Genomic DNA, 17,392 nt, shown 5'->3' on the forward strand with positions numbered 1-17,392 from the left:
TACTATTTTATTCTTCTCATTACGCTTCCTCACGAAAACCCACTTATAGCCAACGGGCTTCACGAGTTGTGGTGTAGGAACGATAGGTCCAAATACCTTACGTTTCGCGAGCGAATCGAGTTCAACCTGGATTACTTGTTTCCAGTTTGACCAATCAGTTCTACGTCGGCATTCATCCATCGACGGAACGTGGTTCAATGTCATCACTAAGCATGATGTTAGTAGCTACTGAATACGCGAATGCATCGTCGACGATCATTTCATTCCTATTCCAAACCTTATCTAATATTGCGTAATGGACCGAAATCTCGTGATTCTCAAGAGGCCGGCATGTTTCGTCTGAAGCATCGCCGTAATCTAGAATAACCTCATGCGTTGGATCAGATGAGTGAGCGATGGTCGGATTCAAACTAGGGTCACTAGTTGGTGCCATTTTCCTCTTCCAAGGTTGTGAATCCTTTGAACCAAGGGGTCTGCCACGCTTCAGGATAGGGGCAAATGATTGGCTAGCTGCCAATGTACCGTACCGCGTGGAAGGTGCGGCCTCCCTACCTTCGGGGACGGTCCGGCCTTCCCAGGCAGGTTGTTGACGTACACAGGGTACATCTATCCTTGCAGGTATGTTTGCAGCGAGTATATGTGATCTTGTCACCTTTGCTAGATCATTAAAAGCATCCAGCATACTTTGAGCAATGCTCTGAAAATCTATAATTCGTCGCACCTCAATTTCAGACTGGGCAGTGCGGGGATCTAAATGAGACATAGTGGGAGCATACCACGACAATTTGTGGCGTTCTACGAGAACGTTAGCATGCTTATCTCCCCCTAATGACCGGAAGACTGTCTCATCAAAGTGACAATTTGCAAAACATGTGGTAAAGAGATCTCTTGTCAAGGGTTCTAAGTAACGAACAATTGATGGTGAATCATAACGGACATAGATTCCCATTTTTCTCTGAGGACCCATTTTGGTACGTAGTGACGGTGCTATTGGCACATAAATGGCGCACCCAAACACCTATAAATGCAAGACGTCAGGCTCGTATCCAGTGACCAACTGTAACAGTGAATATGGTTGAGTAGCGGTGGGCCTTAGGCGGATCAACATAGCTACGTGCAATATTGCATAGCCCTAGGCAGATACTAGCAGTTTGGTTCTCATAACCAAAATCTGAGATATCAATTAAATGCGCTTTATGAAAGCTTATGCCAGGCCGTTTTGGATGTGAACATGCGGTACAGGATGTTCCACATCAATCCCTAATGACATGCAATAATCGTCAAACATCTGTGACATAAACTCTCTAATGTTATCCAGTCGAATCGACTTAATCGGATAATCAGGGTGGTGAGCCCTTAGCTTAATGATTTGAGCTAGGAGTTTAGCAAACGCGGTGTTGCGTGTGGACAACAAGCAAACATGTGACCATCTTGTCGATGCATCAACCAACACCATAAATTATCTAAATGGTCCACATGTTGGTTAGATATGTCCACAAATGTCCCCTTGAATCCTCTAAAGAAACTTAGGGAGGTCGTGAATAATCCTTTTGTATATAAGGGTTAAGTATTTAACTTCCCTAAAGAGCACGCTTTGCATGGCGGGAGTCCAGCATATGGATGTAACTTATGCCCCGTGTGCAGATTTGAGGATACGGCACATCATATCACATCCAGGATGTCCCAAACGGTCATGTCAAAGCAACAAAGTGTCCTAGAACTCAGGCATAAGGCCGGCCACACTGTGGGCTTCTATGCTGGGAATGGTTATGATGTACAATCCACTCGGCAGACGTTTCAACTTCTCGTAAATATGCTTCTGGCCATATTCGTATGAAGTGATACATAGAAATTCAGAACCATTATCTTCTGTGGTTTCAAGATGATATTGATTATCTCGAATATCTCTAAAACTCAGCAACGTTCTTCCGGAACGTGGAGAATAGAGTGCCTTGTTAATGTTCAAGATTGTACCATTAGATAACATGATACGTGCCTTTCCGTATCCTGCAATCAGGTTGGATGAGCTTGAGAGAGTTGTAAAATGAGCTTTCTTGGGTATTAAGTTAGTAAAATAATGTCGTTCACGCAAGATGGTGTGCGTGGTTGCACTATCTGCCAGACAACTAACTTCCCCACTAGACATACATAGAAATAAATTGATTAAATTGGTCACATGCATAAATATAAGTCCATTCATTCAATTAACCAATTCGAGAAAATAATATCCATTCCAATAACAATCCCTAATTCAAAACAAACCAAAACCAAACAAATTATTCCAAATACTTAGAAAAATTGTTCAAAATTAAACCATAAATCTAGAAAAATAGGGGGGGTATGGCCAGCCACTCCTATTGGGTTCGGCCTTTAGGGGTAAACACCCTAAAAACATGTCTAATTTATTCATCCATAAGCGTTGACGCCTCCTGAAAATCCGAAATGTCCATTGATGTAGTTGCATCTTCCGGATGATCCACATGTGCAAAGTTAGACTCATAACTGGAATGATACTTGGCAATAGCCTCAGGGGAAGCTTGACATAATAGTGACCAATGATCATTTGATCCACAATGATAGCACATGTCCAGTTCAGCAGAAGCAGGCTGAACGGGAGCTTTGCCCTTATTCTTGAAGTTTAGGGCCTTAGGGGAGAGTGGTTGACGCTGCTGGGTTACATTTCTTCCCTTAGATATGGCACTTTGTTGACCTTGGGCTTGTGGTTGGGTTTGCCACCCATTGCCACAGCTACGATGATTCTTTCGTCATTTATGGCTACTAGAATAGGTCGCATGCGCTTCAGCTTAGGCGTTCGAGCCAATTGATCGAGCTTGATGATTCTTCATCAAAAGCTTGGTCTGCTTTTCAGCGATAAGTAAAACAGAGATCAAATCCAAAAACTTGGTGAATTTATGTGTCCTATATTTTTGCTGCAGGACAATATTGGTGGCATGGAAGGTGGAATAAGTATTCTCCAGAAGATCTGATTCGGTTAGTTCCACTTTGCAGAATTTCAACAGTGAACGGATTCTACAAACTTCAGAGTTGTATTCATTCACATACTTAAAGTCCTGGAAGTGAAGATGTTGCTAGTCGTGTCTTACTTCAGTATGTCTTTCTGGCGATCAAAACGGTCGACCAGAGCAAGCCAAAGGGTGCGTTGGTCCTCCCCAGCGAGATACTCAGTCTGCAGTGCATCATGGATGTGCCTTCGAATGAAGATCATTGTAGAAGCCTTCTAAGCTTTGTCAACAGGTTTGTCGGTGGTAGGTGCCTCGATGGTGGCTCTGATGCCCTTTGCAGTCAGATGGAACTTCATGTCTTGAACCCACTTCAGATAGTTTCTTCCAGAAAATTCTAGAGCAGAGAAATCGAGCTTGTTTAAGTTCCACATGTCCCTAAAACAGAAGGAAAAACGTGAGTAGTCATATGGTAAGCCATAAACATATATCGTAAAACATACAGGTTCTATAGGCATGTACTGGTTTAATTGATGCATGAAAACTACAGGTTTCATGTGGTATGTTTTGAATAAAAACTGCGGGTTTCAAAGGTACTAAATTTGAAATTACAAGTTCAATTTAGTTTTATGAACAATTAGTTCATAATGAGATGTTCCTGCAAGAAACACAGAATGCAATATACTAATTTGAATATAGTGGATTTGAGGTTCTTCGAGAACTCAAGTGTGAGAGCTTCGTTACTACGAAAGTATGTGATGGTTCAAAGTAAAAAAATAAATTATTGAATCGTTAATGTCCAAAAGTGATCTTTAGGTCAATAATTTTGGATTCATTATTATATTAATGGACTGCATGACTCAATCAAGTACTCGTAATCCAAGTGGGATTGCAGTTATTAAATTGAAAATATGACTTCACCCCTGGAACATATATTTTTCATCTAAAACCCGACATAATTGTTTTACTTGATTAAAACCCAGTGATTAGGATCCCCATAAGCATATTCCTTAATGAGCTTGAATTCAAATATTTTACATGTTTCCAATGGCTAAATTATCCCTAACAAATATATCAAGTTTTTTTTTTTTAACAAACAATATTTTCTACACTAAAGGAGGGGTGAACTTAGCCTCATAATGAACTAGCAATAATAAGGTCTAAATTTGCCTTTGGCGAAAATTTAAGCTAAGACCTCTCTCTTTAACAATTGTTCTTGCTTCTTATTTTTTGTTTGAAATTGATTTATTATATGCCACTAGGTAAATTTGTGCTTGTAAATATAGATAAATTAGTGTAAATATAGGTAAATTAGTGTATTTCTTATGTGATGTCATAAAATAATGTATCTATTCTTTTCTCACCCTTTAGTTGTAATACTTCGTTGTATGAAAATAATGTGCTTATATTGTGTCGGTAGGTAATTATTGCACATGAAAATGCAGGTAAATAACTTATATATACCATATAAGTAAATTAGTGAATCAACAAATTCTAAATGGGTACATTAATGATATATAAATAGACAAAACATTATGAAACTCATTGAAGGCGCAAAACAAGGAGTAAATCATCCATATTGACATGATTGGAGAATACTTGCAATTTTGTAAAATAATTGCAGTAATCGGTCAACTATTTCTCTAGCTTGCAACTCATATTAAATTTTGGGTTTTATTTAGAGGTTAAGAAATGCACGGGTATATTGAACTCCCGAAAAAAAAAAAAAAAAAAAAAAACAAACAGGTGAGTTTACGTTTATGAAATAAGAGTTACAAGTCTATAAACAACCTTTAAACCAGAAGTTCCGCCGCCATAGTTGTCGTACTGAACCTCGTGCATGGTCTCATTGGCCATAGTCTCTCAGTTGTAAGTCCAACCAACATTCCGAAGAGCCGCAGAAACTTGAAGCTCCTCCCTCCCGGATTCTAAGAAATACAGAGCTTATGCTAGTACAGCAATAGACCCATTAGCCCATATCTATTGGGGAACAAACTGATACGAGTGATTCATAATGATGTTGACTGATTAACCCTTGTCTATTGTGGAACAAATACACGTGATTCATATTGATTTAGACACTACACTGAGTATATGGTCCCCCTGCTAAATGTACAGTACGTATGTGGTCCATATGTCAAATAGACGATACAATAAGTCCCCATGTTAAATGTACAGTACGTATGTGGTCCATATTAGATCTGACATTTGTGTCCTGTTTTTCGTATTCGTGTTAGTTTCATGTCATACTCGATATCTTAACGGATCGTGTCGTGTAATACCCGTTAAAATAAATGGGTAAAATAATCCGACCCGAAATCAACCCGATAATATAAACAGGTAATATGACCCGACCTGTTACCTATTAAGGAAAATATATTTTAAACCAATAAATAATCAAATGAAAAACATAATACTCAATAAGTATATACATATCTTATTGTCACATCCAAAACATAAAAACGTATTTTTCTTTTAAGTATATTTTCACTTACCTAAAGTCTTTAATAGTTTTTTAATTAATGTAGAAGGGTAAAAAAATATAAAAAATATATATAAACGCTCATAATGACAAGCTTTACAACTTTCATGAATAGCTTAACTTTGAAATTCGCCATTATAATCATATAAATCATAGATCAAAATTTAACTGTTGATTGTTGTTTACATTTACGCTTCATTGTTCTCATCAAATTTTTTTTTTTTTCAGATTTTCTTTTTTGAAAACTTGATCTATTAGAGGATGCAGAAAGATAAACTGTTTGGATCGTTGATATTATATTTAGAGTTTCACGGTTAGTGAAAATATTGCTTGATGTTTATAAAGTTTCGACAAACTATATGACATCGACTCATATTTCAGTTAACCGTAAATATCAAAACGTGATATCAAAGATCTGAATCGTTCATCTTCTTACATCTACCAGATGATCATGTTTTCAAAAGAAGATAATTTTTAAAATAAAATTCAGTAAGAAGAATAAAGTGTAAATGACAATCGACGGTTAAATATAAATTGAAGGTTTATAAATTATAGTGTTGGATTTCGAAGCTGACCCCTTCATGAAAGCTGTAAAGTTTGTCACTATGAGTGATTTTGTATTTTTTTTATACATTTTTTACACTTCTACAATAATTATTATTAATTTTATTAATTTTGTCCTCAAATAAAAAATATTATTCATGAAGGTTTGGAAGATTTTAAAAATCTAAACGATAATGTAAGTGTAACCATTATCTACTCGTGGAGGAATAATGATGACTTGCGAGTGTTTATATATTTTTTCATATTTTTCATACTTGTATGTATGTCTTCTTAGTTTTTGCCTATACAAATAATATATTAGTTTATTTTAATTTTGGACAACAACATGTTAATTAAAATTTATCTTAGTAATGATAATAAGGAACTCTCATAATAAAAATAAATAATGACAAAAACTTTTTTTTTTAAACTTATATAAAATAATAATACAAAACTATATATTTAATATAGAATATATTGTATATATTAATATAGCTATTGTATTTTATAATAAATCTTTTAGTAATTAAACTTTAAAATTATCAAAATAAATTTTTTCCTAACGGGTCGAAACGGGTTACCCGCATGTATACCCGTTCAAAATCCGTTATTAACGGGTTCTTAACAGGTCACCCGATAAGTTATCGTGTTGATCCGAAATCCGTTATTTTCGTGTCGTGTCACTGTTCCATGTGAGAAATTACCGAGTCTAGTCCATATGTTAAATAGACAATAGAATAAGTCCCTATGTTAATTAGACTACACGTATGTGGTCCATATGTTAAATATACCATAAGCAGGGTTCTAAAAAACATTAGGCGCTAGTCGGGCGGCGAGCTAGTGCCTAGCGCTTAGGCGGCCTAGGCGGATTTAGGTAAATTTCTTGTATATCTTGTAAATAAGTGCATATTGACACTTACAAAAAATTATACTTGTATGAAATTCATGGATAAGATAATAAAAAAATGATAAAATGCAAAAAGAGTATCCAACAAGTTCAAAATTTTAAAACACATTAAGCATATATGTCATATAACCATAGTGAGGAGTATTGTAGGATGACACATGTACGACAAGCTCACAATTTAAAACCACATATTCAGCGGATTTAAGTAAATTTATTATATATCATATAAATAAGTGTTTGTTCATATCTAAAATATACATAATTTCATTTAAAATTATAAGATAATCAAATTTAAACATTAAATAATATGTTCTTTTTTAAGCGAGAGCTTTAACATTTTAAGTACATAATAAAAATACATATGGTATGATCTTAAAAAAATAAAATAAAACATTACAACAAAAAAATAAAAAAAAGAATGAAAAGTAATAACGGGTTAAGAGTTGAAAAAGAAAAGGGGATAAAAAGTAGTAAAAAAATGGTGAGAACCATTCAAAGAAAACGTGCAGTCTGTAATGGATGCTTTTCCTAGATAAAAGATGGTGGGGACCATCTTGATTGAATCATGCAAACTGAATAATGATCCATGTTTACAACCAGACAAAAACAGAAACAATATTAAAAACAAAATAAATATGTTATAGTCGTAATAAATAAATTAGCCTTATGCAGAAACCAAGATAAAAAACAAATAAACAAATTAAACAGCACAGGAAACAAGGAGAAAAAATAGATAAACTAATTAACTAGCACAGGAACCAAGGAGAAAGAAAATAAAGTAAAGCATCATCTTCATCTTCTTCGCGTTGAGTTGCACGACGGCTCTGCAACAATTTTTTCAGATTCTGGCGTGCTCTACGTAGGCCCTCCTAGCCTTCGCCCAACACCGTCCTGACCAGCATAACTCCGCCTAGTCCCACCTAATCCCGCCTAAGCGTCCGTCTAATATATTTCCGATTTTGTGTCCGATTAGAAGCTAATCGCAGCAGCAACCGAACGCCCAGCGCCTAGGCGACTTTTAGAACACTGACCATAATTGTATGCAGTGGCGAAGTCAGGATTTGCCGAGAAGAGAGGTGAAATTTAAAAGAGTGCAAGATTCAATTGAAGCGGTTACTTTTATATTAGAGAGTGCAAAGTTTTGAGTCCATATTTATAGCAGAAAATAGTGTCTCCACCAAAGCGGTTGTAAGCAATAATATCAAAGCCAATGTAATAAGCTTAAATTGGCTAGGTTTATATTCTAAAAAAAATACGCTAGTCAAGCAGCTGACTGGAACCTAGTAGCTAGGCACCTAGGAGAGATCTAGGTAGGAGCCTAGTAGGATTTAAATGAATTTCTTTTATCGTAAAATAAGCATTATGTTGTAAGCCTATTTGATTGAACGATCTAGGGTTTAGAAAGAGAGAAGGGGCCGACTATGGTTAGAGAGAAGAGAGAGTGATTTAATTGTGAGGTGTGTTTGATTCACCCTATTGTGTCTTTATTTATAGTAGTAGGATAGGTAAAAATCTTTCCCTTTAGGATCACAATATTTAATAGGTAATCAACTCCTAATAGGAATAGAAGATACATTCCCAGATTCCCTAGGATTTATACAATCACATTCCTATTCTAAATATGATTGCAACACTCCCCCTTGAGTGTGTAAATACTCAACAAACCATCGCATCAGATCTTCAGCAGATAAGGTATAATAGTTGATGAAGTCATCGGCACAACGGATGATTGCGAGTCTCAAATTTAAGTAAAGTATGCATTTATAGTAAAACTCACAAAAATATCGTTATGGTAAAACCCAAGTCATGGGGAAAACCCATGGACTAAGGAGAAAAGTGAGAAGTATGTATAATGTCTTTAAACAAACGTCAAATTGGACGAAGGTAGTGAACTCAATGGAGTATGATCATCCCAAGATGAGTGTCTCATTAAAACCTCGTTAGGTAGCAAAAATCCAGTGGAAAAAATGCTCTTAATCGTAGGAAAAAGAGTACATTAAGATCATGTGAGTATGTTTCTAGATATTCCCCCTGAGTTAGACATAACTTCTAAATAAGAGAACTACAAGCGACTCAACTCAGATAATTTAAGCATTTTGATTCCTTGGACGAGCTTCTGAAAAGTAGACTTGGGCAATAACTTGGTGAAGAGATCAGCCAGGTTGTCCTGGGAACGGATTTGCTTGACCTCAATGTTCTGATGCTACTACTGTTGGTGTGAGTAAAAGAACTTCGGCGTTATGTGCTTGGTTTTGTCTCCCTTGATGTATCCCTTCTTCAACTGCTTGATACATGCCGCATTGTCTTCAAATATCGTCGTAAGAAGGTCAACGACTGATGTAAGACCACTAATGCTTCAAATATGTCCTATAAGATATAGCGGTGTCTCTAAAGGTAAAAACATAGCCTGTTTGAGAACGTGCCATGTGTGGGTCAAACAGATATCCAGCATCTGCGTAACCAACAAGGCGAGAATCAATCCGAGAACCATAAGGGGCGGTAACACTCGAAGATTCGTAGGTATAGAACAAGCCCAAATCCGTTGTACTTTTGAGGTAGCGAAAAATGTCTTTAACATCATTCCAGTAACTGCATGTGGGCGCATTGCTGTATCTTGCCAAAATGTTCACAGCAAATGAGATGTCGGGTCTAATGCACTGAGCCAAATACAATAAAGCCCCAATTGCACTTAGGTAAGGAACTTTGGGTTCCAAAATCTCTTCCTCATCCCCTTTTGGATGGAAGGAATCTCGTTTAGCATCTAGAGTCCGAACGACCATGAGTGTACTCGAAGGTTTCGCTTTATCCTCATTAAAAGGATGTAACACCTTTTGGGTGTAGTTCAATTAATGTACTATGATTCCATGCAAACAATGCTCGATCTCCAGGCCAAGACAGTATCGAGTTTTACCAAGATCCTTCATCTCAAATTCCGATTTCAAATGCGCATCAATTTCCTCATGCTTTACGGGACTCCCAATGAGGTTCATGTTATCGACATAAACTGCAACGATTGCAAATAAGGAATGTGACCTCTTTATGAACACGCATGGGCATAATTCGTTGTTCACATAACCCTGATTTGTTAAATATTCACTCAGACGGTTATACCACATTCGCCCGGATTGTTTCAATTCGTAGAGTGACCTCCTCAACCTAATAGAGAAAGTGTTCCATGGTCTAGAACTATTTGAACTAGTCAATGGAAGTCCTTCTGGAACTTTCATGTAAATTTATGTATCTAGATCCCCATAGAGATAAGCGGTTACCACGTCCATAAGCTGCATATTCAGTTTTTTGAAAACTACCAAACTGATTAGGTAATAGAATATTATAATGTCCATTGCAGGGGAATACGTCTCCTTGTAATCAATCCCACGGCGCTGAGAAAAACATTGTGCTACGAGGCGTGCTTTGTATCATACTATTTCATTACTCTCATTACGCTTCCTCACAAAAACCCATTTGTAGCCAACGGGCTTCAAGCGTGGTGGTGTAGGAACGATAGGTCCAAATACCTTACGTTTCATGAACGAATCGAGTTCAACCTAGATTGCTTGTTTCCAGTTTGACCAATCAGTTCTACGTCGGCATTCATCCATAAAAGAAACGTGGTTCAATGTCATCGGTAAGCATGATATCAGTAGCTACTGAATACGCGAATGCATCATCGACAATCATCTTATTCATATTCCAAACCTTATCCAATATTACGTAATGGACCAAAATCTTGTGATTCTCGAGAGGCTGGCATGTTTCATCTAAAGCATCACCATAATCTAGAATAACCTCATGCGTTGGAACAGATGAGTGAGTGATGGTCAGATTCAACCTCTAGGGGTAAACACCTTAAAAAAAATATGTCTAATTTATTCATCCATAAGCGTTGACGCCTCCTGAAAATTTGATATCTCCATTGATGTAGTTACATCTTCCGGATGATCCACATGTGCAAAGTTAGATTAATGACGGGAATGATACTTGGCAATAGCCTCAGGGGAAGCTCGACATAAGCATGACCAATGATCCCTTGATCCACAACGATAACACATGTCCAGTTCAGTAAAAGCAGACTGAACGGGAGCTTTGCCCTTATTCTTGAAGTTTAAGGCTTTAGGGGAGAGTGGTGGACGCTGATGGGTCACATTTTTTCCCTTAGGTGTGACACTCTATTGACATTGGGCTCGTGGTTGGGCTTGCTGCTCGTTGCCACGGCTACGACGATTCTTTCATCGTTTATGGCTCCTAAAATAGGTCGCATGCGCTTCAGCCTAGGCGTTCGAGCCAGTGGGGTCAAGCTTGATGATTCTTCATCAAAAGCTGGTTCTGCTTTTCAGCGAGAAGGAATACAGAGATGAAATCCGAAAACTTGGTGAATTTATGTGCCTTATATTGTTGCTGCAGGACAATATTGGTGGCATGGAAAGTGGAATAAGTCTTCTCCAGGAGATCAGATTCGTGAAAACTACAGAAGGAAAAACGTGAGTAGTCATATGGTAAGCCATAAACATATATCGTAAAACATACAGGTTCTGTAGGCATGTATTGGTTTAATTGATGCATGAAAACTACAGGTTTCATGTGGTATGTTTTGAATGAAAACTTCGGATTTCAAAGGCACTAAATTTGAAACTACAAGTTCAATTTAGTTTTATGAACAATTAGTTCATAATGAGAGGTTCCTGCAAGAAACACAGAATGCAATATACTAATTTGAATATAGTGGATTTGAGGTTCTTCGGGAACTCAAGTATGAGAGCTTCGTTACTACGAAAGTATGTGATGGTTCAAAGTATAAAAATAAATTATTAAATCGTTAATGCCCAAAAGTGATCTTCAGGTTAATAATTTTGGATTCATTATTAGATTAATGGACTGCATGACTCAATCAAGTACTCGTAATCCAAGTGGGATTGCAGTTATTAAATTGAAAATATGACTTCACCCCTGGAACATAGATTTTTCATCTAAAACCCGACATAATTGTTTTACTTGATTAAAACCCAGTGATTAGGATCCCCATAAGCATATTCCCTAATTAAGCTTGAATTCAAATATTTTACATGTTTTCAATGGCTAAATTATCCCTAATAACAATTGGATTTAGACATTTCTTTTCCTATTCTATATCATTTTTTTTTAACAAACAATATTTTCTACACTAAAGGAGGGGTGAACTTAGCCTCATAATGAGCTAGCAATAATGAGGTCCAAATTTGCCTTTGGCGAAAATTGAAGCTAAGACCTCTCTCTTTCACAATTGTTCTTTTTTCTTATTTTTTTTGTTTGAAATTGATTTATTATATGCAACAAGGTAAATTTGTGCTTGTAAATATAGATAAATTAGTGTAAATATAGGTAAATTAGTGTATTTATTATGTGATGTCATAAAATAATGTATCTTTTATTTTCTCACCCTTTGGTTGTAATATTTCGTTGTATGAGAAGAATGTACTTATATCTTGTTGGTAGGTAAATTATTACACATGAAAATGAATGTAAATAACTTATATATACTGTAAACATGGAAATTCTTGAAACAAACGAAACAAGAACACATGTACAAAATAATATTTTGTATTAATGATTTTTGAGGTTACAATCTCTCTCAAATTTAATCCTCTGATTCGATCTCCATGAGGTGTTGATTTGTGGATGTGCGATTGATCCAAGGGCCATTGAGGCTTGAACTTGGATGAACGGTTGGAAATTTCTTCAAGGGGCTTTAGGCCTAATCTTGAGGGTTGATGGATGAACGGATCTTCAAGGCTTTTGAGCTTGATCTTGAAGAACTGTTGATGAACGGATCTTCAAGGGCTTTTGGGCTTGATCTTGAAGAACGGTTGGATGTGTGGATTTATTGATGTTGTTGATCCAAAAGGTCGTTGGGGCTTGATCTTAGGATGAATGGATTTAGTCACACGCTACGTGTAAAATTTATGTGACACTTGAGATTGAAATTGTAATTGTTGGTCAACATTTATTTCACCGAAATTTCAATGTCTACAAATGCCCCCACTTCAAGGCGCGTCGTATACATGTGCTTGTCACGTGTAGGAGATGCATTTTAAAGTCCCTTAATGTAAATGTCGATCCAATGGCCATCGATGCTTGATCTTGAATTGGGCTGGAGATTTCTTCAAGGGTCGTTGAGGCTTGTTCTTGAACTTTGTTTGAAATTTCTTCAAAGGCCGTCGAGGCTTGATCTTGAATTAAATTGGACCACAAGGAGCTTCATGTGGTAGATGATCTTTGGCTTTGGTAGTGGATGAATCGGTACGTATTTTCTTGCGTTTGTTGACTTTCCACAACTTTGATCTTGAACTGGGTTGGAGGATTTTCTGGTTTCCTCCAATTATTGACTTTCCACTAGCTTATTCTTGAACTGGGTTGAGGGGTTTCTTCTGCTAGACTTACCCCAAAATGTCTGGATTTACTCGTTTTATCTGGAGCTGAATTTGGTTCAAGGATGGTGGACACTTAATCTTGAATCGAACGTGATTTCTTCAAGTTGGTGACTTAATCTTTAAAGATTTGATTCAAAGGTGGTGAATCGACACGTGCAGCTCACAACGCCTAGCGAGTAGACTCAAGAATTTGAGGGTCAAAACAAGTCCGCCAAATCTAGAGTACTTGCAACCCTGACGATATGAGATATTTTTTGCTTTTGAAGAAGTAGCAGGTGAATCGGCACATGTTTGCTGTGCTTGTCTCCACATGCTTCAATGTAGCATTTTCACTTACCTTATCTGTTCTTCAGGCAGATTTGGTATTTTCTGCTAGACTTGTCTATTTCCCCGGCGGAGCAATGCTAGGTAAGAAATCAGGAAAGGGTTCCAGGTAGTCGGTTCCTGACTAGGAGTTTGACTTCAAGTTCCGACTGATTGCTCTCTTTCTTCTTGTCCTGTAGGTAAGAACAAGGACAAAGAAAATGACAGGGAGAAAGCATGATATGAGATACTCTTGCTTTCGAAGAAGTGGTGGCGATTTGACAGCATTGCATAGCGAGGCTTTGTTCTTCGGGGATGGTGCCAGCGAAAGGCTATTGAAGCTTTTCGAGCTCTTTGATTAGGGCAACGATGCCAAGCTTAGCTTTGATTTAGACTCATCCATCTGGGTTATGCGGTTCTGCAGGGAAGGGCGTCGTGCTATAGTGATCTGTTCTGGCTCATCATTGATCCTTCTGCTTCAATCTCTTGCAGTAATTGCCCCCGATGCAGGAGTGGAATGCAATCTTTGCATTTAAATGGTCTTTCAGAGCACTACTTCTTAGCGGCGATGAGCACTCAAGAGCACTGCCAGGTAAGCAACCAGGCAAAGGTTCCGGGCAATCAATTCCAGATCAGAAGTTTGATTTCAAGTTCCGACTGATTGCTTTCTTTCTCCTTGTCTTGCAGGTAAAAGCAAAGGTAAAGGAAAAGACGAGGAAAAAGCATGATATGAGATACTCTTGCTTTCTAACCTGATGATATGAGATACTTTTGTTTTGATGTCATTTGTTTGCAAGGGTATTCCTGGAGAGGAAGAAAACTGAGTATTTCAAGAGGCTATACTGGGAGTGTACTCTCGGAGGTGAGGAAGAGTTGGGCATTTTTTGTAGGTCTGCCTTGCTATGGAGGACGAAGGTCGACATATATAGGAATTTTCCAACAGCCAGTAGTGGCACTATTTCTTTACTCTTGTCGGCAACCGTTAGGTAATTGAAACAGTAAGATTCACGCGTTTTCGACTTTGTCAGAAATCTTTGACAAAGTTGTCCGTGCTTTCTGCAAAGTTGAAAGGGTGGCGACAAACTTTGATCCGGAAAATCCAATTTTTTTTTTTAATTCAGATAGCAGTGCCTCTTCGATCTGTGAACCGGTGGCCTTGTTGCCTTTTTTATTTCTGAACAAAAGGCCCGACTTTTGAAATTCAGGGAGAGGTGCCTTTTTGGTTTCTGAACGGTCACGTTGCCTCTTCGATTTCTGAACAGGCCTTGTTGCCTCTTCTTTTTTATAGAGGCATGAATTGTGTTCAAAACACACTTAGAGAGTTGTCGCATGTAGGAATTTTTTTTTTTTAATATTTCTGAGAATTCGATTTACCTGACCTCTTCTTCCTTTATTATTTTTTTTACAAATGGCTTGCCTATTTGATCGTCTTCTTGATTTGAATGTTGGGGAAGATGTTGATATGTCTTCTCCATACAACATATGGCACCCATCCTTCTTATCCCTCACCGGTCCTCTTACAATTAGGGACTCTGTGATGAAGAATGACATCACTGCTATGGTGGTTGCTAGAAATCTTCTCACCCCCAAGGATAGCAGGATCATTTCCAAACGGTCTGATGAGATGGTTGTTCAGGACTCTCTGGCTTTCAGTGTTCAGTGTGCGGGCTCCGTATCAAATATGGGCCAACGCCTTCTTGCTCGAACTCGTTAAGTCGAGTCACTAATGGCTGAGGTGGCGAGTCTTAAGCAAGAGATTAGAGGGCTTTAGCGTGAAAACAGAGTTGCACATGCTTGCCAATAGTTACTCGACGAGCATGAAGAGAAAGCTTGACCAGCTGCAGGAATTCGAAAGTCGGATTCAGAGTGACCATCATATGTTTGTGGCTTTACTCCAGAGACACATATTGCATTTGTCCTCTGGCGTTTTACCGAGTGTTGAGGCTCCAAACAATCAACCTCCGGCGTCTCTTCTTCCCTGAGTTTCGCCGAGTGATGAGGTGCCACCTGAGCAACCTTCTTGAAATCAATAAATGAGGCTTTTTTCACTCAATGGATTTTTTTTCTTTTTTCTTTTCTTTTCTTTCACATGGTGCTGATCCACCATTCAATTTTTTATATATTTCTTTCTTTTCTTTCTTTTCTTTCTTTCACGCGGTAAGGCACCATTCCAAAACTTTTTTTCTTTCTTTCATATGGTGCAATTCGCACCATCCCACCTCCCTACTTTCTTTTGCTTTTTTTTTGTTTTTTTGTATTTTTTATCCTTCTTTTCAAAGTGGGCTGATGGTGATGATCCTTTACAATTTTTTATTAGTATTTTTTTTATTTTTTTTCACATGGTGCTGTGCACCATCCAAACTTTTATACTTTTTTTTTGTCGGCCATATATATATATATTTTTTCTTTCTTTTAACGTGGTGGCACCACTTTGCTCCACCATCCCATTTTTTTATTATTTTTTGGGTAAATTACATAGTAGCCCCTTAGGTTTGAGATCTATTACAATCCCATACAACATCTTTAAAACATTTCACTTTCATGCCTCAAGTACTATTTTATTTCAAAATAATACCTCCGTTACATTTTACATCCATTGATCCGTTAAATGCTGACGTGGCTGTCAAATATGTGCCACTTGGCTGCCAAATGTATGCCACGTGGCAAAAATAATAATTTTTTATTTTTTATTTTTGAAAAATCTTAATCTTCTTATAAAAAATATAAAAAATAATAAAATAATAAAAAATAAATAAAAAAAACCAAAACTTAGAAAACACAGAACCACCCCCGCAACCTCTCCCTACCCCTCTTTTCCCTCCCAACCACCTCCCTCTCCTCCACTCTCTTCACCTCCCCTCCCATCCAAAAACCCACCCCACTCCCTTTCTCCCTTCTCTCATATGTAACCTCACCCACAACATTCCAACATATTCAAATCATGAAATTAAACAACAATTTTCTCAATTCATACACAGAAATCCAAGAGTTTAACCTTAAGGGACAGCAACCACCATTCCTTGAAGCTCTGGAGTGAGGACGACCTGGCATCCCAGCCTTGAGAACCCTAGCCCTAGAGTTCCTCTTCAGCACGTACTCCTTGTCGTAGGACCGCAGAGGGAGGTGGCTCGACGAAGGGAGCTTGTCGCCGGGGGCAGGGTTCGTGAGAGCTTGTCGTTTCCGGAGCTTATCGTCGCAGGGGGGAGGGTAGTCACGCAAGCTTGTAGCCGCAGCCGGGGGGGGGGGAGAGGGCTTCAGGAAGAGCCTCTGCGAGGTGGGGTGAGGTGGGTCGTCTGGAGAGGGGGTTTTTAAGTTTATGGGTTTTTGTGTATGGGTATGGAGGGAAGGGAAGAGGGGTTCAGCTTTTGCTTTTGTTTTTTTTAAGAAGATTCAAAATTTTCAAACAAAAATTATTATTTTTGCCACGTGGCATACATTTGGAAGCCACGTGACACACATTTGGCAGCCACGTCAGCACTTAACGGATCAATGGATGAAAAATGTAACGGATGTATTATTTTGAAATAAAATAGTACTTAAGGTATGAAAGTGAAATGTTTTAAAGATGTTGTATGGAGTTGTAATAGACCTCAAACCTGAGGGGCTACCATGTAATTTACCTTTTTTTTTGTATAAATTTTGATGATGGGCTGGGGAATTTGCAGGGAAGGACGAAGACGGAAGGAGAGCTAGAGTCAAGATTAGTGGTAGTGCAAAGCGTCGAGCTTCACGACCAGCTAGTCGTTTGACGGTGGTCGTTGAAGTTCTTCGCCGACTTTGATCATGGCGA

General features: G+C 37.9%; 1 protein-coding gene across 3 annotated transcripts in view; it reads right to left on the reverse strand.

The window, feature by feature from the left end:
• LOC126622154 (chloroplast envelope quinone oxidoreductase homolog) overlaps positions 1-17,392 on the reverse strand; it is a 33,078-nt gene that overhangs the window by 4,685 nt on the left and 11,001 nt on the right. The window contains exon 2 of one of the 3 annotated variants that reach the window (XM_050290817.1): positions 4,752-4,793. The exons of 1 other annotated variant lie outside the window; for it this stretch is intronic. In XM_050290817.1, coding sequence (XP_050146774.1) covers positions 4,752-4,793 — 42 coding nt within the window. Of the gene's footprint in view, positions 1-4,751; positions 4,868-17,392 lie in introns of those variants that run through there. One more of the 3 variants, XM_050290818.1, reaches the window with a different exon arrangement.

The sequence above is a fragment of the Malus sylvestris genome, chromosome 5 (assembly GCF_916048215.2).
Source record: "Malus sylvestris chromosome 5, drMalSylv7.2, whole genome shotgun sequence".
In the NCBI taxonomy this organism is placed as follows: domain Eukaryota; kingdom Viridiplantae; phylum Streptophyta; class Magnoliopsida; order Rosales; family Rosaceae; genus Malus; species Malus sylvestris.